This window comes from Carassius carassius, chromosome 5 (genome assembly GCF_963082965.1).
Source record: "Carassius carassius chromosome 5, fCarCar2.1, whole genome shotgun sequence".
NCBI classification, from domain to species: domain Eukaryota; kingdom Metazoa; phylum Chordata; class Actinopteri; order Cypriniformes; family Cyprinidae; genus Carassius; species Carassius carassius.
In genome coordinates this window covers 25,821,921-25,845,176 of record NC_081759.1, presented here as the reverse complement: position 1 = coordinate 25,845,176, position 23,256 = coordinate 25,821,921, and the positions used below count along the sequence as shown (strand labels likewise).

Sequence of the window (23,256 nt, the reverse complement as noted above, 5' to 3'; positions counted from 1 at the left end):
ATTGATAGTTTTCATCCTACTTTAAAAAAATACTACAGTGCTTCCTGTTTGAACTATACAAAAATATGTTTACAAATGAACCCATGTCTAAATGCATTGATTAGATAAACTAAAAGTCACGGTCCCTATTTGACCTGAACAGAAAATATCATAATGATGAATGATTTCAAAGGCCCAGTTGATCAATCCAATAAACATGCTATAAGAAACCTAACGGCTATTCTACTCTATACTTCTATATATCTTCATACAGTACATCGCATAAGCGTAACTGAATACAACCTTAGCTACCCAGTCAAATGGAAATACTTTTAGATACTCTAAATCACTAGATACACACACATCTGCAGCTTCCCACTAGTGAATTTTATGAAACAGTTATGTGATTAACAATAATTGAGGTATGTTGTTTCAACAAAACAAACAAAAAAGGATATAAGTGACGAAAACAAGAGCACATGCAGAAATTCTGGTCCTGCAGAGGTAAGGCACCAGGGGTCTAAAAAAAACAATTCCTAATTTCTGTAAAAAGAAAACAGCTTGTGTTTCTTTTCAAGGCAATCAATGTGGGAGTGTTGGAAAGGCAGCAGAGTGGAAGAAGCATGTTCAAGCTTGAGGATTGGTCATTTTCTGAAGCAAAGGGATCTGTAGAGAAACGACACATTCATTCACATGTTTTTACAGACAAAACAATCTATTTTACTTGATCCTGGCGGTTATTCATTCCCTAATCCTGTTCTACCTCTGAAAAAAATACTAATGCCAAAAAATAATCAGGTTTGATATATAACATGCTAAACAGTACTACGCTTATTATTTTATGACCATATTAATGAGAGCCTACACTAACATTTTAAAGTTTGCGATCAGTAAAAATTAATACTTTGATTGTGTGTAGACACAATAAATCCGAATGATTTCTGAAGGATCATGTGAAACTAAAGACTGGAGTAATGACCGCTGAACATTCAGCTTTGTCATCACAGGAATAAATTACATTTTTAAATATATTACAATCGAAAACAGATATGTTTATAACAGTATTTCAGAATATTACTTTTTTTTTTTAGATCAAATCAATGCAGTCTTAAATTTAAACGTTTGAACAGTAGTTTACATGAGAAGTTGTAGTTTATATGTATTCACCTTGGAGAGATCCACGCCTGTGAGGGCGTTTACAGACACCGGTAGTTCAGCCAACAGACGATTCACTTCCCCAGTTATACGGCCACCATCGCTGCTCAGGATCACAATCTCATTGGTACGACTTAAGGGTGCTGCCACCTGTTCGGCAATCTGTGATGATACAAAATCACAGACAAGTTAACACAATGAAAACACACTCAGCTTAAATTTAAATATTTGCATTTTAACTACTGGTAGTGTTGGAGAGGTCTGATCAAAGTTGAGAGAAAAAGAACAAACTGAAACGCACTGCATCTGTAATTACTGTAATCAAATTTCGTTCCCAGACTTCCACACACCTTTGGCAGAGCCTCCAGGACGAGGGCAGTCTTTGCAGCCTCTCCGTACTGCTGATAGGCCTCAGCTTTGAGCCTCATCTTCTCTGCTTCGGCTTTACCCACAGCCTCAATGGAGCCGGCCTCTGCTTCTCCAATACGCTTGATCTTCTCCGCTTCAGCCTGTGCCGTCAACACCTTCTTTATCCTGACACAGAGGAGCAGAAGACAGAATGAGTTCACAAGGCTTTTGTTCTCGCCTTTTTCTACCTGGCTCCCTTAGACTAAATATACCAATTTTATATATAAACCTCTCTAATTCCCTTTCACTGGTGTTGCTCACTTCTGTGCCTCTGCGAGCTGCTGCATCTTGTAGGCTTCAGCCTCAGCTGGTCTCCTCACGGTGGCGATCAGCTCTTTATCTGTCCTGAGGATCTCTTTCTCCTCAATGGTGATCTGCTTCTTCCTCTGAACCACCTCGATCTCAATCTCCTCCAGTCTGATCTTCTGCTGCTCCTTGGCTGCCTGGAGCTCATAGGCCAATTGCGCCTCAGCTTTCTGAGATAGAAGGAAAGGAAAGAATGATTATATATGTTGTGTTTGGGGTGTCACATCATTTATTCACCAGTGCATGTGCAGTATTAAAATAACCAGAGGAATAACTTAGCCCTACCTTTGTGTTCACTTCTTGATTGAAGGCAGCCTTCTGCATCTCCAGCTCTCTCTTTGAGTTTGCCATTCTTGTATCGGCTTGGAATTTAACATCCATCATCTCTTTCTTACATTCTGCTTCCTAGAACAAGAGAACAAGGAATGTTAAAAAAAAAAAAAAGTTCCACACCACTTGCTTTTCAAAATTTCCAGTTTAATATATATATATATATATATATATATATATATATATATATATATATATATATATATATATATATATATATATATTTTTTTTTTTTTTTTGAGTAGAATAACATTTTCTTTGCTAAAATTTGGTGTCAGTTTGTTGAATTCATATTTTAACAACTGTGGTATATAAAAAATAAAAAATACAACATTTGGTCTTAAATTAGCCTGCCCTGTACTAAATGAAATCTTAATTTTGGTTTTGGAACATTTATCAAAATTTGTCATTTAATTTTGATGTTTACTCCATATCTTTTTGTTAAAAGGATTTGAAACTGTATATACGGTATACCTTTCTTCAAATGTTTGGGGTTGAAAGATTCCTCTTATTCGTACCAAGTCTGCATTCATTTGATCAAAAATACAGTAAAAAAGTTAAATATTATTACAATTTAAAATAAGTGTTTTTATTGTAAAATATTTTAAAATGTTTTTTTTTTAATCCATTTGATGAAAATGCTGAATTTTCAGCAGCCATTACTCCAGTCTTCAGTCACATGGTCCTTCATAAATCATTCTAATATGCTGGTTTAGTGCTCAAGAAACATTTATCATTACTATAAATGCTGAAGTTGCTTATATTTGTGTTGAGACCGTGATGCACTTTTTCAGGATTATTTAATGAATACAAAAGAAAAGCATTAATTTGTTAAAGAAATCTTTTTCCATAACAACACAAGTCTTTACTGTCACTTTAAGTCAATTTAATGCGTCTTTGCAGAATAAAAAGTAATAATTAATAAAAAAAATAAACAAATAGCTGGCACCAAACTTTTAAAGTTGTGTTTTGTTTTTTCAGCTATGTCCAAAGTCATTCTAATCTGAAAGTTCTATATTCTAACAAAATGGATATAAAACTTATTTCGACATCCTGATGATACATATTTTCACTTGAACATTTATTAGCAATTTTTTTTCTTTTCTTTTTCCAAATTATGTATTTCAATTTTCTAAGAGTTTCAGGCTCTATTTTGACTATATGCATGGAAATTGAGTGTTTTATTTCTTCAGCTCACCCTGATTCCAGCGTCTCTCTCTGCTTCAGCTACACCAATGTCAGCATCTCTCTGAACAGCAGCAGTCTGGGATTTACCCAAGGAGCTCAAATATTCCACTTTATCATACACATCCTGATGGGAGAAAAAAAATAACATGTACACCCTGACAACTGCAATGGATTTGAAAGACACTGACTGATTGTCGAAAACACAAATATACAGTACACACACTATCCATATTAATGTAAGCATACCTTGATAGTAAAGCTTAGGATCTCAATGCCCATCCTGCCCACATCAGGTGCCGCCACCTCCCTCACCAGCTTGGCAAACTGATCCCTATCCTGGTAGATCTGCTCCACAGTCAGAGTCCCTGTAATCAAAGGCAAATGAGAATGTGAGGATGTGAAAGTCATGTTTCAGTTTCCTCATTTTCATGCTCCAGGAAATTGACTGGAGTTTGCCATTATAAAGGATTTATGTATTTTCTAAATGCAGTGTGAAAGCAGAGGAAGCTTTTAAACACATAACATCCCAAACTTCGAGATATCTGTTGAAAGAGTGGTTGCTGGTCATGTTGCTCATCTGGTATGAACTTTCGATCTAACTCTAACTTTGCACACTGTCTGAACTCTTTACAGTGAAGGTAAGAGTGGCATTTGAGATGAACAAAAATGTCGGGCGTCACTCACCCAGAATAGAGCGCAGGTGACCTTCCAGCGTCTGCAGAATGACACTTTTAATCTCTGCCACGGTCTTGCCCAGGAACTGTTCACAGGCATAACCCAGCAGCTCATTGTCGGTCATGACCTTCACCTGGTAGCAGAACACATATAGTCATGGTATATAATGCACTCAGACAGTAGAACAGTCGGCAGTTGTGTTACTGTACACATTTGTGGTCATGAATTGTTATATAATACAGAAAAACATGTTTCAGATACACTTAGAATCTTCTAGCATCTTATATATAATATTAGATCAACACTTGAAACATATAAAAGCATATTTTGCAGGTATGAGACAAAGACATTAAGCACAATAAAATCTGCTGCAAAGATTCATTTACTAAATGTAAAATTCAAGAAAGTAATATTGTGAATATTGCTATGACTTTTTGTAATTAGTCATTTATTTATTGAGATTTTAAATGTAGAGTGCAAGTCAGAGTGATTAAATGTATAAAAACTTTTTTCTATAACACCCAGTCCTAGTATGAATTAAAGGAATAGGTCAACCAAAAATGAAAATTCTGACATTAATTACCTTCATGTTGTTCCAAAACGGTAAGACCTTTGTTCTGCTTCAGAACACAAATTAAGACATTTTTTATAAAATCCAAAAGTTTTCTGACCCTGCGTAGACAGCAATACAACTAACCTGTTTGTTTGACACAACTAGAAATCAGTAGTTAAGTTGTATTACAATTGCTGCTGTACAATTGTATTAACAGAACAGTTTAAACCAAATATTCAGATGTGTGCAGTGCATTTTATGAAGGATGAGGACTATTTCCAGAAACCAGTAGCCTACAATGTGTCTATTGCACAAAGGCTGTTTCTATAAAGTGGGGCAGTTCCAAATTTGGAAGGACAGACTGGTGCTTATGACTCACAACGTTACATTTTTTTATATTTAAATAAATTGCCAGTTAAGATTCAAACTCGAGTTTTGAGCAGTGTAATTAGGCTTGTTGTTTGTTGTTTCTCTGATCACAAATGCAGACATGGTTTTTTGTTTAAGCAGCACGATACGCAACGCAACGCGTAAAAAGACGGTATATATCATGAGTAATTGTCCCCAAAAAGTTGGATGCAACAAAAGTTTGTAATAGGTTTTATTGGTTTTGTCTCATCTAGTGATGTCTGGATCGCGAATGAATCATGGTCGAACCATTTCACCAAATCAAACTGAATTGTTTGAAATGGTTTGCACATCCTGTACGCACTAATCCACAAATTACTTAAGTTATTCGGTTTAAGTTATGTGCCTAACACTACCTTTGACACAAAATAATCCAGAGTTATTCAGTTACTCATAACAGTACATTGACTGAACTGCTAAAAAATAACCAATGATGGGATGTGCAAGAGCAAAGCAGCTGGACTGAGTCTTGTCCTGCTGGGAGACGGCAATACAATAGGGCTGCACGATTAATCGCATGCGATTGTCATGCGTGTCTCGTTAGTAAAGCCGGTTCTGTGATTAGCGGTAAATGTCCATCACCTGCTTTCAAATGGAGCGGCACTTAATAGACAATGAATCGCATGCGATTATGAACGCGATATTGTGTAGCCTGTCAGCAAACTACAGCTCTGTCTATTAAGTGCCGCTCCATTTGAAAGCAGGTGATTTAAGTATTTTACACCAAATACTTAAAATAAAGTTCTTTTTAGCAATGTCATGTGACCCCATGTGACATCAGTGGTTCAAACTTAAATATTATTAAGCTACAAGAATACTTTTTGTGTGCAAAGAAAACAAAAATAATGACTTTATTAAACAATTTCTTCTCTTTCGTGTCAGTCTTAAACATGCATACAAGAGAGTACCACACATGAGAACAAAGGTCTTTGGAACAACAAGAAGGCATTTAATAACAGAATTTTCATTTCTGATTGAGCTATCCCTTTAATAGAATCTACAATTAATGTAAAGGGTGGTTAAACCAAACCTGATGGGATAACGAACTCAAAAAATAAAAATAAAATAAATGTCAGGAATAACCCAAAGACATTTCTAATGCAACCTATGTGCAAACCCAAGGCCTTGATTTTCCACCCCTTCACCAGTTAGGAGTCTATGAGATGCATTTTAAAACGATCTCTCTCCATGGCTGTGAAAAGGAAAGGAGAATGAAATCATGCATCAGATAGAGAGAGGTGAGTTTCTGTAGGTTTAAGGTTCTGGCTAGAAGCCGTCCCTCTCTACTGAACTACAACCAGCTTCCCATTTAAACATAAAAACTTTTTTTTCCATAGCTGAAAAAAACTGCATGTGGCCTGGTTATTTCAGCAGTACATGATTATGACGAAAGCTGATTTCAGTGCAGTGTCAAAGGTGAACTCTGGCAAGAGGGTGTTTGTGCATCCTCACCATAGTCGAGCAGTCATCAAACAGTTAAAGATGTGGTATACTACAAGCATCTCAATACACAGCAGAATGATGCCACTAATGTGGGTGGGGGAAAACATTAGCCAAAAAATGATTCTCAAATGTCTCCACAGGATTAATGCCCTGTGAATGGCATCTGGTGATGGTTGGTTTAGTATGGCTGATGATCCAGATAAATGTTCCAGGCCTGGAACCATATTTCCAAATATAAATTCTGAAATTAAATATTTTGTATTTCTCAGAATGAAGGACAGTTCACACAAATATTAATATTCAGTGCAATTATTTGAAGCAATAATCATTTGAACATTTTCATGTAGAGATGATCTTTTCGATCGCATGGCGAAATAAAACTGGCCAACCAATAACATGTACTTTTGGTTACATGCCCCAAGCTGCCGCTGTTACAAAACCAGGGCATTTCTGCTTTTCTAAAATTGGTCTGAACAGACATATTTTTCTGCTGAATGCTTTGGTGTGAACAGTCTTTTATAGTCTAGTGTAAAAGATTAATATTACAGAATTTAATCATTAATGGAGTCTAATTGAGTTATTTCAGAATCAGCAGTCATTCAGGACAGACGTAAATCAAAAATGTCAATAACAATGTAATGTAGCATTTACAGTCAACATGGGGAGCCATGCTTTAGCAAGCATTCAAATGAAGGCTGCATGCACTGGTTACAACAATTTCCTCAAACTAAAACAAAAAGACCCATTCACATGTTGTGTTCGTGGGAAACCACAGCAATCATGCAACACAGTAAAAACGAAAGTAGGGCAAGACTGAAAATGTGTTCTAGGATGTAAAAAAAAAAAAGACTTTCTCTTCTTGAGAACAGTTATCTTGAACATAGTAAAAAACAAAATAAAACAAAAAACAACCCAAACCCACAGTGCTAGTATTATCTGTATCTGTATCTTTGTTTGTTGGTGAACATGTATAAGGATTGATTCATAATAGAAAACAGTCTCAAGGAGGAGGATATTGCAGAGGCCTGGGTGGTCAACAGATAAGTGGGTCCATTAGTTCAACAGCTGCAAGGCCTCCATTTACAAAACACATGACATGAGACAGACTTCCCACAGTTGCTCTAAAACTGAGGGGGTATAACTAGGGATGTAATTAATAATTCATAGGGATTGACAATCAATCAAATGAGAGACTAACAATATGATCCAACACAAAATAAATCAATATGGGGATAACTAGATGTGCAAATTTTAGAGAGCACTGACTGAAAGACTGAAAAACTTTCTTGACTGTTGTCAGTGCATATACCCATTATTTTATTATTTTTTTATGTGGATGCCCCAATTGAACTACCGAATTTGCAATTTTAATTTTTTTAAGTTCATCGTTTTAAATCATAATGTGGTATGTTTTGAGGTATCAGCAAATATTGTTTTGCTGACTAAGAGACTATCAAATAAATGTATCAAAAATACTGATAAAATGTCCAAATTACACCCCTAGGTATAACATGCAGGGCAAAGCAGTGTATTAGACTCATTTTTATTGAAAAGCTTTCAGTAGACAAATGTAATCATACAGTCTCTCTATGGAGACCTTGAGCTCAAGCCTCGATGCAGACTGAATTGTGGAATGTCTATTTTAAGTTCCTCATCCAATCACATGTGACTACCCGAGATAAATGCAATGTAATGGCTGGACTGCCTCTGAGTTATAATGCTCTCATTGTTCACACCAGGCTAAGTATTCACTGAGAGAAAATAACACTTAAAAAAAAGAATTGAGAATTGAAATTAAAGATCTTGCAATGCTGGTAATGCAAAATGCTCAGTTGTTAACAGTGAAATAGCTATTTTCCTATTTTCAAAAGAGCAGAGAAATGTTCATTAGAGTAAACATGCGTGTTCAGTTTCTCACTGCAAGTTTTGGCATGCTGACAAACAATAGCAATCAATAAAATTTCAAGGTAAAGAAATCAAAGAATGAAACTAATCAGCATATAATTTTATCCAGATTTCCTTTGTCTGTTTGAGGAAAGCTTTTAGATGCTTAAAAGAAGAAAACATTTAAAAACAACTGTAACATCTTTACTTCAGCAACATGAAGGTCAAAGAATGTGGCAACTTTTGGGCTCTGTTCTAAAATGTAGTTTGCAGCAAAGGCACTTCCAATATGATTAGGTCAATTAAAGCATAAGATTTTGAATTTTAGACTTAAAAAGCATTCATGTCCTTGTAGAACTTGTTATTACAACTTGTAAACTCTGAATTTTTACCACCTGACCTTTGTAATGTCATGAGAAAACATTTGAATGGCGATGGCTACAGTGGTAAAATGTAGTTATTTCATAAAACTTTGTTATAATAATTCTCATAATTGACTATTAATCTAATAGCCTGCTAAATAAATTTTTACTTTATTAATAAGGCATTTGTTACTTGCTGTATTGTAGTTTTGTTTATTGATTACTTAAAGGCATAGTTCATCCAAAAATGAAAATTCTGACATTAATTACTCACCCTCATGTCGTTTCAAACCACCTTTTCCAAGGCCTTTTCTGAAAAACAATTAAGATATTTTTAATGAAATCCAAGAGCTTTCTGACCCTGCAAAGACAGCACCATAACTGACACATTCAAGACTCAGAGAGGTAGTAAGGACATTGTTAAAATACTCCATGTGACATCAGTGTTTCGAGAGTCCTTTTTGTGCTCAAAGAAAAAAAAAGAAATGACTTTCTTCAAACAACAACTTCTCTTCCAGTCAGTCTCTGCCACTATTCACGAGAGTACCAAAATTAATGCGTTTGGTGCTGCTGACACCAGAGCCAGCATCAACCCAGATGTGCTGAGCATTGTTTATAAGCAGAGGAATGCACAAGTATTCATCGTGGTACTCTCGTGAATGGGGGCAGAAACTGACCTGGAAGAGATCATTGAAGAAATTGTCACATGGACTACATTAACTATGTCCTTTCTACCTTTCTAGTCCTTGAATCTGGTAGTTCCATTATCATCTGCAGTGGGTCAGAAAGCTCTCAGAATTCATCAAAATTATCTTAATTGTCATTCCAAAGATAAACAAAGGTTTTACAGGTTTGGAACGATGCTAAATTTTGGGTGACTATACCTTCATTTTGGCTTTAAGAGTGTTGCCATAGACAGGCAAAATTCAGAGTCTGAGGACGTAGAACATCCTGGGTTGCATCTAGTGGTTAAATTCACTTACTGTATAAGAGTTATGTTTCAGCCTATGTAGACAGTATATACACCAAGAACACTCGAACAGAGCCATTCTTGGAAAAGTTTTTTTTTTTTTTTTTTTTTTACAGAAAAAGCCTTCCCCGAAATTGTCAGCAAATGAGCATTTATTAAGTACCGACAACAGTTTTTCAACAGTTCATCATGTCAAGCACAAACCAGTGACCTTCAGTCTGGTAAACATACTATGATTGGCACTGTTTATCCCTGAGGGAGGGGATCAAATTCAGAGTCCAGAAAAAGAGGGAAGGAAATGAGAGGGAAAAGCATGATAAAGAGGTGCTGGGTCTGAAACCAGTCTGGCAAACCTGAAAGTGACATTTGGAGCTGAGGTTAGGTGAGGTAAGGTGGTTTACCTGTGCCACACCTGTGACAGTAATAGCTACCCCCTCCGCTGTCTCTACATCCTCACACTTGGGTTGCAGGGTCATAATCTCAAGGGTTATCCTGTGGAAAACGCAAAAAAGGGAAACAAACCAAAAAAGTTGGCTATGATCTACGGGAAGAATGTCAAGCGGCGTGAAAAAGGGAAAGGTGGGATTAAAGAAAGACGTGGAGCTAAACACAAACACAAAATGAATCTGTAGGGTGAAAATATGAAGACACAACCACTTGGTCAGCACAAATCAGGTGTTTTGACTGCGGGCTGTAATGGCAACCTCTGGATTCAGATTCCCAGAACCTTAAAGATTATTTTCCAACCCACAATATTCCCGAAAGCCCATCTGATACTTTCATCATCCATTACAGACTCAACAGTCAAAACAGGCTGACGTGAGACATTAGTTACATGAGCCATGAGCGCTGTGTAGACAAACTCCAGACAAGGATAGTGAGAGATGACTGGCTCTCCTTCACTGCAGAGGAAGACCAAAACAAGAGTGGGGAAGAGAGCCTGAGAGCATGTGTATGTGTGAAACTTAGGAAATGTAACCAGGCCACCATCCTTAACATCTTGAGCGCTTGAAATTGTTCTCACTGTCTCATTAGGTTGGCTTGTTTCATTCAGTATGATTACCTGAGCGACCCCTGTCACATCCAAGGGGACACCCTCCGAAGTTTCGATATTCTCACAGCGACAGAGGATGGTCATTATCTCCAGAGACATTCTATGTGGGGGGAGATGGGGGTGGAGGAGAGGGGGAGAGAGGGTGAGGAGGGAGGGAAGGAGGGGAGGCAGGACAGCACAATATTATCAGTGTGTTAACATATGTGAAAGGGGAGGACTGAGGTCAGGGTTCAAGGTTAGGGAGGATGGGCGCTGGTGTTGATTGCAGTTGAATCCAGACCATCAGGGAGTCGCTGTCTGCTGCGTATGGAGAGATCTTTCATATCATGTCATTTATCTTTGAAATCTCATGACAGACTCCGAATGGATGTCTTATTTAGTCTAATTGTTATGCTTTAGTTTTGCACTACTTTCTGACACTCACACCCCTAGATCACTCCTTTAACCATTTATGACAAAGCAGTTTCCATTTCTGAGAAGGTGTTTATTCTACAGGTGGATTTGGACAAAATGCTGCACAAAAAATGATTAATTGTACATTTTTAAATAGATTTTAGTATAATTTTAAGAGAATTTTCATTACAATATAAAAATGTTGTGCAGGTCAACTGCATCACATATTCTTTATGTAGGCTAAAAATTCAAACAAAGATAACAATTGTTACTATATTAATGCTGGAATACACTCAAAATCTGAGCAGGTATTAAAACACTAAGCCTCTTACACTTGCCGACTTTGTAAATGGTTACAAAGAATAACTGGGTCTCATACACATACAATGGTTCTAAACCATTTTAACTTAAAAGATCCCTTATTGTCCAAAAGCCCCTATTATATTAAAGGGATAGTTCACCCAAAAATTCTATCATTAATTACTCACCCTCACAATGTTCCGATCTTCGGAACACAAATTAAGATTTTTTAGAGCATCCCGTGAGCTCTCTGATTCTCCCATTGACAGCAAGTGTCCTTACACAATCAAGGTCCAGAAACATTGCCTTTATTCAAAGCATAGACTTTATTCAACAATTTTTCTCATCCGCGTCACCTTGGCACCATTTTGAAGAATATCCACTGAACGTAAAAAGCGCATGGTGTTTTGTTTCAGCTGCGTCACGTGGATTATTTTAGTTTTCATTCAGATCAAAGCAAAAACAATGTAGAAACATATTCGTGTGTCGCAGCTGACACAGAATAACATACACTCCAAATACTCCAGATAATCTCCAAAATGGCGCCAGGGTGATGCGTAGGAGATAAATGGTTAATTAAAATTGTTAGTTATTTTCTTTTGTGCACAAAAAGTGTTCTGATAGCTTTTTTATGGTTGAACCCCTGAGGTTACATGGATTATTTTACTGATGTCCTTGCTACGGTTCTGGACATTGATTGTGTAAGGATTCTTGCTGTCTATGGGAGGGGTCAGAGAGCTCTCAGATTCCTTCAATAATACCTACATTTGAGTTCAGAAGATGAACGGAGGTCTTATGGGTTTGGAACGACATGAGGGTGAGTAATTAATGACAGAATTTTCATTTTTGGGTGAACTAACCCTTTAACAGGCCAATAATACATATAGCAAATATAGTTTATTAATAAGGGTAAATAAGGGAAAATTAACCACAATTCATTTTGTGAAGTTTCAAGAACCAAATACCTCAGCTGTTGAGGGAAAAAAAACATATATGATTCAGTTTAAATCTAGACTATGTTTTTAAGCATTTTAAGTTAGATTGTTTAAATATATTAATAATAAATTAATTTAAATAATTTTAAGTCATGTCTGGAGAACCTATTTTGAGAACCACTAAACAACTAAGGATCTCACACACTACCAGACCTAAGTCATGCAGAGCACAGCAAATACAATGGAGACAAGTGGTAAATGAAAACACCGGCTCTTTTGGCAACTAGCATCGACTCCTCTACTGACTATCATCAGGGCCGATGTCTGTGCAAAAATCAGGTTATGTATTCCAGCTGTATTTTTGCTATAAAAATGTTGACATTTAAAATGATAAACAAAACAAATAATACAGTAAATATAAAAATTATAATCACTAATGCCGTCACTCACTGCAGGTTTATAATGTTTCACACTGTCCAAGTGTTGAAGTCCTTGCAGTTCAGCACAAGCTATCTGACTTGCGGTGGAAAAAGGGGCCCAGATGGCATACTATTTCTAGTGGATTGTTAGGTCATTAAAGCTCAACCCTAATATAGCCCAAACCCATTTAACACAGGATAGTTCACAGTCAAGAGACCATAGTCTAGGACTCTGCCTATATCTACAATGTTAAATATGCACAATCTACCAATATAGTTGTTGTGAGCAGTGAGTATGGCCTGCTCATCAATGGCCCCTTTCTATATACTTCAAACTAATTGATTTCCTTTTTTTTTGTATCTAAAAAATAAAGTAGAAGAGAAAAAGAGTAGCTCTTTATTTGGACTGAAAAGAAACTGTGCATTTCTGAATGGCAACATGCACAAAAATATGCAGTAGGATCCACAACTAAATGTTTCATTTTATCCTTTGTGCTGCAGAAAGCCCTACAGCTCTCTCAATCTTTTAAAATTAGATCAATGTAGCTTTTAGAGCTGCCTGCAAACTAGATTACTACATGCTTTTTCAAGGAAGGGGGGATGGTAAGAGTTATCCCACCCAGCCTTGCTTTATTTCTAAGCTATGTATTGAGCTGAACCCAACCCATTTTTGCAGTTTTTTTGACATTTAATCCCTCTTTGTTTCATCTTCCTATTGGCTCTAACAATAAAAGAATAAAAGGATGAAATACGCATTTTCAGTGTAGCTATTATATATAAAACTAATAGCTGTATTTCTGCAATAGACCTTTTCCAAACATCCATGTGTTGTAACATGACTCTCTGATAAATGACCAACTTCCTGTACTCCTACAGATAGCAGTCAGTTTGGGTAAATCAAATAAACTGTTGGTGAACTTCCCAATAAACCTTTCAACGGTTTCTTTAGTTTGACAGTATTTCCCTATATATATTATATTACTAATTTTAATCTGTGACCGTTCTCTTACTCAAGAACTAAATCCTTCCGCTGTGCAGACTTGGAATGTGATCAAATCTACTGATCTGTATTTCCAGAGCTGTTTAAGCATAATAATCTTATGATCCCCAGCAGTGAGATACCAGAGAAAGATCAGATGCTCAGACACACACGGGTGAGTCCAGCGATTAAAGGCAGGTTAGCTCAGCAAACACTTAAAGAAATGAACAGGAGAGGAACATCAGAGAAAAGACAGGATGGTTATTAGAGATTGCACATGCATAACTATCTCAATAATGATTAAAGAAAGAAACAAGGATTGGAAATAAATCATATGCTTCAGAATGATAAACAGTTCTCTTATTTCATACATATGACTTCTGGGTAATGTTCTAACAGTTACAAGCATTGTGTACCTCACCGAATGACACATATAGGCTTTTTACACTGCACTTAACCTTGGATTATCATCTTTTAAAGCTCACTTTGAAAGAAACATCATTTAAGGAAAAAATTTGTCAGAAAATGTTTTATTGCTACAGTTATGGTCCAAGAAATGTGTAATGGGCTTGAGTACTGATATATGATACAATGTTTGTGTTTAACGTCTGAAAGCTGTCTAAGCTAAAGCCTATTTCACTGAAAGGAAGAGCGCTCAACAAAAACGTTACTTCCCATCTAGTAAAGAGAGTTATTTTAGTTACAATCAATCTCTTTAGTATTCTGGGATAAAAACAATGGGCACAGGTGTGTGCACTCTGGAGTTTCTCTAAAGTAGACATATTATATACTCACAAGTTTAAAAAGCCTAGCCAGACAAATATAAGCATGCCGTGACTCGTCTCTAAAAAGCCCACTCAGCTAAAATGTACATATATGGAGAGTAGTCATTCAGTCAGTAAGAGAATGATTTGTTTATGTTGTGAGCCAGTAAACACAATAGTAGGAGTGAATGTGAATGTACAATCTTACTTCTGAATGTCGGTGATAAGCCACCATGCCCAGGCCCAGCCGCCCACTGTATAGCTCTTCTCATCAGAGCCACAGCAGCCACCTGAGAAAATAAACGCGGCATATTTAGTACAAACACACATTCCACACTAATCTCACTTTCAAACTCTAAAACATGCTTGCAATCATGTGTGGTATTCTAGAATGGTAACATAACATTAAAATGAATACTTTGTTAATAAATATTTCTTTTAAATTTTCTTTAAAGAACTCAAACCATATTTTTCCATTGTAATAATCTAAATCTTTTAGCCCATTTCACAAGCTATCGGTCGCTCACCATTTTCACCACCTAAAAAAAGGTAAAAATCTCATACATCCCTCACCAAACTGGTTTATAAAATGTAAACTGAACAGCAACTTTATCATGACCACATGTAATGAAAACCGTTGGAAAGCCCCAATGCACAGTTACAGTCTAACCAAACCACTATGGTGGTTAAGTGTTTACAGAAATGATCAACAAAACTATCTGTGCATCTGTGAAGGTCTTACTACAAACAGATCAAAAGATTTATTTTTAAAGAAATGTATACTTTTAATCAACAAGGATGCTTTAAAAGTAACAGTAAATCCATTTATAATTGTTATGGTTTAAATAACCATTTCCACAAATATATTAAACAGAACAGCTGTTTTCAACATTTATAGTAAGAATTTTTTTTTTCTCCCAAATACCAAATCCGCATATTAAAATGAGTTCTGCCATAACAGGATTAGACTACCTTATTGAAATATATTAAACAGAAAATAGTTATTTTAAATTGTAATAATATTTTACAATATAACACATTATTTATTTATTAGTAAATCTTACTGACCCCAAACTGAATGATAGTGTACAAGAACACAGAATTATGATTCAAATACTAAGGTCAGACTAGATTGATTATGAGGCTGAATCCCAAGGCCATAATTTAAACTAAATGTCTGTTATTATTTGCAAGACAAACAAACAAAATACTCTTCACTCATATAAACATCTTTTCCATCAATGGCGGATTAAATCATACACATCTTTTGGCCACATTAACATGCACATTGTATTTGCATTTAATTTTCATTATGTGAAATACTGTCTGTTGCTCATATTGTGATTTGGCTAACAAAGTAATGCTAAGGGAAGCAAGCAATTAGAAGGGTAAGTGTAAAGCAGACCTTCCATTTTTCATGATATTAAGTTTACGAAACAAGATATTTAGGCTATGTGTAGGTGCAAATGTAGATATTGTTGGGTCAACTATGAGAGGTGACGTGGACTTCAGGGAGATAACCCATGATCTATTACATTCAGCTGTCAATATTACAAAATCCATTCATGTAGCCTGAAGTTTATGCATCAATCTGGACTCCTGATGTAAAGTACAAACAGCAGATGCTAGTACACAACCATTAGGAAGGTGAGATATGCGAGGAACTCCCTCACAAATCTATGTATATGGGTCTGGTCCCCAGACCATTCAAGTCAGAGTTTGTCTCTCTTCATGTTGCAATGGCGGTAGTGGAAACTATTCCAACAAATTCCCGTCATGTCTCCAGCTATTAGTGTGCAATCCTCAGCTGTTGTTTAATCAGCTGTTGATCAATCACGTGAAAGACAGACGAACTGGCCCATTAAAGTTTCTATCTGTCATGTGACTATTTCATGAAACATGACCAATGTGGACACAATTTTCAGGCAAGTTAAGCAAAGAGGAAACAACCCTGCACGAAACTGTAGTTAGAAAAAAACGTAGGAGGCAGATCTTTTAAAATAAAAGAACTAGCAAGTTTTCTGACAGTGTACACTTTAGCGTGCTATAACTTCCTGTAGTCTGATATCTGGGAGTCATGCCTCTATCGGGTATATTTGATCAATTAATTAAACCATAAAAGTAGCTATAGCACATACTGAATGCCTGCATTACCCTCTTAAATGTGTATCGCCAAAGTCAGAGGTCTTGACATTCTTGATTGTATCCAGCAATTAAAATCATACAATAATATAATCACTTTGATGTAGTCTATTGATTTAGACTGAATTCATGTAAAACATGTAAATTCATGTAAAACAAGCTTATAATTAAATATAATAAACTATAAATTATATAAATTATAATTAAAATATAAAAACATTTATATTTTGCTTTAATTTATATTTATACTTTATATTTATATAACCCCATTACTGCCTGATTTCCCCCTTAAAAATATCAATTTAACCTAAAATTGTGTATCTTAGGAAACTTTCTACTACATAGCAGGAAGACAAGTAATGAGGAAATCAAGGCTTTGAACTGTGTAGACAAGTCCAGATTTTTATAAACGGGTATGTTAAAAGGTCTTTGTTCAAGGGTGCCCAATCCTGTTCCTGGAGATCTGCGTCCCTGCAGAGTTCGGTTCCAAACACACCTGCCTGTAATGATCAAGTGCTCCTGAAGATGTTGATTAGTTGGTTCGAGTGAAGGGAAGTTCGGATCATTTTACTGACTCGGACCTTTGAGTCTCGTTAAGCAAATTGATCAAATCTTTTTTTTTAAGTCGTTTTGTTTATTTTAGCAAAATTTAATTAAAATGTTATGTTAACATGTCTACTAGTACACAAATGTTGATTACACTATAAACAATAAAAAAACTATAATGCTTTAATAAACAGAAAAGTTTAATTCATTGTTTACCTGGGTCTTCAGTCTATGATTAGCTCACCTCACCTCTTATCTGACGTCTTTGGGTTTGAGTCATTCCTTCATCACGTGACAGCTTCATAAACTAAACCTATGCTGTCTGAGCCGGAAAGAGAATTGATTAGTTCATCTTTCAAATTGTTGTTCGTTCTTTTGCCACTTGATGTGACAGCATTGAATAGAAAAATTTGTTTCCTTACAAACGGGTGCATAGTTATTATTATCATCATCATCATCTTTATTATAATTATTATTTACTCTTACAGTTACATGAGGCGTTTCTAGTTTCAAATTGTAGCTTTTAATTTCTTAGTGTATACATGTGTGAATTTATGTCATGATGGTGCTTTTCCATACACTGAACGTTGTAACAAAGGTAATAAAGAGTTGTTTATTATTATTAAAGGGGTCATATGATGCGATTTCAATTTCTCCTTTCTCCTTTTCTTGGGGTGTTAAGAGCTCTTGGTGCATAAAGAAGATCTGTAAAGTTGCAAAGACTAAAGTCTCAAATCCAAAGAGATATTCTTTATCAAAGTTAAGACTCTAACACAACCCCCCTAAAATGGCTCATTCAAACACACCCCCACATGTCTACGGCACTATGTGGAAATATTTGCATAATGTCGCCCAAATGTCCACACATAGAAAGAAGGCGTGGGTTCAGTAACTGCAGCTAGTGTTGAAGGAGCCATGTCAGTTAGATGCTGTGGGTATCTAGGCGAAAGCACTTTATTTGGCCTTCCGAAAGTAGATGCATTTAGGAATCTTAAAGATTACTTACAACAATTTTATGGACGAACGTTTCGTGAACCTAGGAGAGGAGGTAATTAAGACCTTGCTACAACAATCTGGCACTTCTGAATCAGCTACTGTAAGTATGTTTTGTTATTAGTTTAAGTATTTGCTACTGACTGTTCAAATGCAGAGTTTTCCATGTCACGTGTGTATGTGTGTGTGTGTTAGTGCTGCAACGACGCGTCACATTGTTAACATCTCGCGTAATGGCATACTGGGAATGGAGAAAGTTGCATTCTATCACAAAAACAGAGACCACTGTTATCAAAAGTATGGGAATACTTTAAACAGATGCCAAATAAAATGGCCATTTGTTCCCTTTGAAAAAACGATATGGTGTACCACGGCAGCACAACTGCGATGCACGAGCACCTCAGAGGAAAACATCCTGGCGCTCTCCGGTGTTACGGTTTAACTGGTTACCGTGTGATCTGGTGACCAACTTCCTGGTTCAGGTCTCTGCTGCAGATGTGATGGAATGACCGCAGCAGATTCGGCGATTCTAAAAGCACAAACTGATGTGAAATTATTTAGTGTCTAATAAACGCAGACTTGCTCATTGCATGATTCTGATATTCTTGTAAAGATTACAAGTTATTGGTATGATCACCCGTAGCGGCTGAAGTAAGGATAAAATAAAAAATAAAGTAAGTCTGTGTTGGCGCAGGTTTCAAACACGCGTTAGGGGCCGTTCACATATCGCGCCTAAAAACGTGTGGAAAACGCTAGTCGCGCCGCTTTCTCCTTCTTTCTAAAGCGCTCGGGCAGTTGCGCCCCTGGGATGTCTGCCATTGCTTAGCGACCATGACGTGCTCTCTCTTCCTGAAGACGCGGAGATTTTAGCAAAGGATAAATGGATTTGCAGCACTAAAAATCGCTTGCTGTAACTCTGCTACTAAATTCATTTCAAAATGGCAATCCATATACAGCTACGATCAGCAGTTCCTTCATCTTAGCTGAGCTTTCAACGTTGTTACGGGAAAGGATGAAGCTGATTGGTTAGTTCTTGTCACATGACCTGCGGTGCGCTTGCGGCATTCTGAAAAGTTGAGATGTTTTTAACTCAATGCGGTGTGGACGCGTGCCTGTTTTCCCGACCGCGTCGCTTCCATTATGAGCGCGCATACCGCGCGTCTACATTGGAAATAACGAACTTGAGCGCCCAAAAGACGCGATTTGTGAACGGCCCCTTAAAAGACAACAATCACAAACCACCGAGCTACCCCGAATCAGCTCCAGATCTCTGGTAACCATGCTAAACCATAGCAGAACCCTGACTACATTTTATGGTTTGTGATGCTAAAGAACATTTCATGACGTCCCAGATAACTGTAAATTTGTGGCTACTGTGGTTTAATTATAAGCGCTATCGTAGACTCATATTTACCATAGTAAAATAATTTTTTTGTAAAGTTATCCAAAGGATTCATTAGCTAATCAAATAAAGAACATTAGATTAATTATTTATTGTAATAAAAATAGTTGTTAGAGTAGTCGACTAATCGAAAAAATAATCGTTAGATTAGTCGACAGAAAAAATAATCGTTAGTTGCAGCTCTAGTGTGTGTGTGTGTGTGTGTGTGTGAGAGAGAGAGAGATGGAGAGAGAGAAAGAGAGACAGGGTCAGAAGGTGGAGTCAGCCGTCTTAACCGTCCGTGGCTTGTGTACTAGTGATGTCCGGTTTGCGAACAAATCGTTTGATTTAACCGGTTCTTCTTAGTAAACCAGTGGAACCAGTTCACCAAATCGAACTGAATCCTTTGAAACGGTTCGCGTCTCCAATAAGCATTAATCGACAAATGACTTAAGCTGTTAACTTTTTTAATGTGGCTGACACTTCCTCTGAGTCAAAATAAACCTGCTGTGACTGAACTGCTGTGAAGAGAGAACTGAAGATGAACACAGAGCGGAGCCAGATAATGAACGAACATGCCCACTGCTGGAGCGGTGCTCGTTCTCAAGTCAAGAACCGGTTGCATCGGTTTTCGAATCACCAGAACACTGAACTGAGAACCGTTTCCTTCGGATGCATCTGATTTGAGAACCTAGGAGCTGATGATTCTGCGCATTCGTGATTCAGCGTGAAAAGCGCATCTGAACCGAACTGGTTCTTTTGGTGATTGATTCTGAACTGATTCTGTGCTAATGAGCGCGGGTAAACCGAAGGCTTGTATGAAGGGCAATCTGGCAAAACTTAAGTTAATAACAAATAAATCGCAATGGATTATGTATAGTAAGTGGATAATGGTTTCTGCGCTGATGACACCTAATTTATCTACTTTATATCTTCAAGACTTAAATCCCTGTATGCGTTGATGCAAAACTTAATTGTAAACTTCATGATTATGAGGTTTTTAACTGACTAAAGTTATGATTACTGACTTTATATATTTGAATGTTCGATAGACTTGACGCCGTTACATCATCGCCAATGTCGAGCGTAAAAGAACCATTTTTTTCAACCAGTTTTTATTGAATCGAACTGTCCGAAAGAACCGGTTCGTGGAAAAGAACCGAACTTCCCAACACTATTGTGTACTGCAAACATACGAGCTTCATCCCTGTGTCTGTCACGTGACTCTGTTCCCCTTTCGGGCTTGAACTGAGGGTAAAACTAAAAGAATTATAAATTGACTTTACATTAATTTTGAAAGATGAAGCTCGCGATAATGGAAAGGGGCAGACTGTGCTTGTCAGAAGGAGGAACTTTGTATAAAGTGATGAGTTTAAGAGAGGCAGGACATAGAGGACCTACAATAATGTACAGTATTTGAAAAATAATGTGTTATTTGAACATTTAACATTCAACATATTCAGTTACACCAAAAAATGATCTTAAAAAAAGCATCATATGTTTAGCTTAGGGGGCTGTCACGTGATGAACGAAAGACCTGAAAAACCCGAAGTCTCGAAACAGGTGAACTAATTTCAGTACAGAACCCAAATTCATAGGAAGCTGCGCATGCGCGACTGAACGAATCACACCCACACGTTCGTCACGAGCCACATTAAAGATTCGTTCAAAATGAACAAATTATTCAAGAACGACCCATCTCTAGCAGTTGTGTTTAATCAAGGTTGCAGGAACAACATTAGCCACCCCTGGTCTTGATTGATACCCTTTCTATGAAACAAGACCACTTTATTCTGCAGCGAAAAAACGTTTTATAGTAACGTTAGTCTTTAAACAAAGGTGGCTTTACAATATTTAAACTAAAATAGCATCACACAAAAATAAAATGCATACAGTAAAAAAAACTAAACAAATAAAAAACAATACGTAAATCGTGTGTTTAATCTAAAGAAATACACGCAATCGATATTCAAGACCGAGAGGACTTCAGGAGAAAAATCGATTTCATTGCACAAGCACTTCAAAATTACACAGAAAAGAGCATGAGACAGGCACAACAACACGAGCCGACTGATGGATTGTTTTCTTCCATCCAACACAAACTACAATGCAACAGGCAAGTACGGATGGCTAACGTTACTCGACTGAAATGCTTGAGATAATATACGTTAATTTCTTAAAATACATGTATGATGATGATTTACATGCACATTCTACGTTAACTACATTTCAAATTGACATAATTACAGACGAAAAGCGGACTGCTTTGAGAAAAGCCGAAGGCAGTTGATAGGATATGTTACCTGATACCACCAAGGCTTCGTTTGGTCCTACCGTGTGGCAATTCCCCATATTTTTCCGGAACGACGGCTTTAAAAAGCTATACAGAATGTGAGATTAATTGTTTTTTTTCCAAAGGACGATGGAACAGTGTATTGAAAACGGTCAGATACAAAGACAAAAGGCACTCAAAGCAGTCTAGGGTTCACCACATTCCTCCCGATTTCTGCTCGCGTGCACCAGAAGTCACCGCCCTTCGGAGACGACTGTTACTAGGAGACATGTTACATGTTATTCTTTAACGTTCCAGTAGAGGGAGCCATATGATTGTAAATGAGCCTAAACACCAAAGTTGCTCAGATCTTTTGGAGACCAAAAAAAATAAATTATTCAATACAATGCTTTTATGAGTATTTAAGGGGTTAGGTATGGGCTTTTTATTTTATATCAATTCTGTAATTCAAAGTTGACTACTTTGTCCTTCAGCTTCAGGCAAGCTAACGACAAAGGCAATTTGAGGCAACACCCAGGTTTTTTTTGTTTTTGGATGTCGGGTCTTCATTTTTAAAAATTTAAGATAAGTTTTCAAAGATTGTTTAACAAGAAAATCCAGGATGGAAGTAGGCTAACCATCCTGCATATAAAAATGTGAGATTTGTTACGTCCTAATCTGACCTGTTGATACAGCTGATGTTTTCTTGGCTTTATGCTATCATTTTTATCTTGTTGTACATCAGTCGACATGCTCATCTTCCACCCAGAGCTTACCATCACAGCACGTTCTCTGCTTTGATTCAAGAAAAAATCGTAGATAAACAACAAAAAATTATGAGCTTGAGCCCTATTATCTTAGATTTAGAAAACACTTTTACCTAAAGCGATTTACAAATGGGGAGCATCGTGCAATTTGTCATGAATCAACATAGTACATAATGCCAAATTAAAAGTATAGGCCTAAACCGCATAAGCTACACAGAATTAAGGTAAAATGGAAGGTGTTTTTTTATTTTATTTTATTTTTTTACAGCAAGCCAAATCAGTTTACCCAATATTTTACATTAAGGGATTAAGTAAACATGCAATTTGTGCATCTGCTAATATTTTTATGAAAGTGAATAAAAACTTGGGAATTCACATCATGGTTTGTCAGTTTTGGTAATAAGTTCATAATATATCATTCAAAGAAGACGAGATGTTATGTCATAAAACAATATAATTATGTTGTTAAAACGACATCTTTTTCTCGTTATAACCACATATTGTCATAAAAACAGTTAAGCTTTGTTGTTGTCTGAAATGTGATAATGTTCCAAAACCAAAGCATTCCCTTAAACCAGGGGTGGGGAACATTGATCCTATAGGCTGGAGGGCCTTTGTCCCTGCAGAGTTTAGCTCCTCCAACCCTATTC

The 23,256-nt window shown here is 36.7% G+C and overlaps 1 protein-coding gene across 1 annotated transcript; it reads right to left on the bottom strand.

Moving 5' to 3' along the window:
* Positions 1–127: 127 nt before the first annotated feature.
* Positions 128–22,092, bottom strand: LOC132141071 (flotillin-2a). Its single transcript, XM_059550260.1, has 11 exons — positions 21,871–22,092; positions 14,714–14,795; positions 10,063–10,153; positions 4,051–4,174; positions 3,613–3,731; positions 3,377–3,490; positions 2,134–2,253; positions 1,804–2,018; positions 1,485–1,668; positions 1,147–1,296; positions 128–645 (listed from the first exon to the last, which is right to left on the bottom strand). The coding sequence occupies exons 1-11, from the start codon at positions 21,917–21,919 to the stop codon at positions 607–609; spliced, it is 1,287 nt and encodes a 428-aa protein (XP_059406243.1). The 5' UTR covers positions 21,920–22,092; the 3' UTR covers positions 128–606.
* Positions 22,093–23,256: the final 1,164 nt, after the last annotated feature.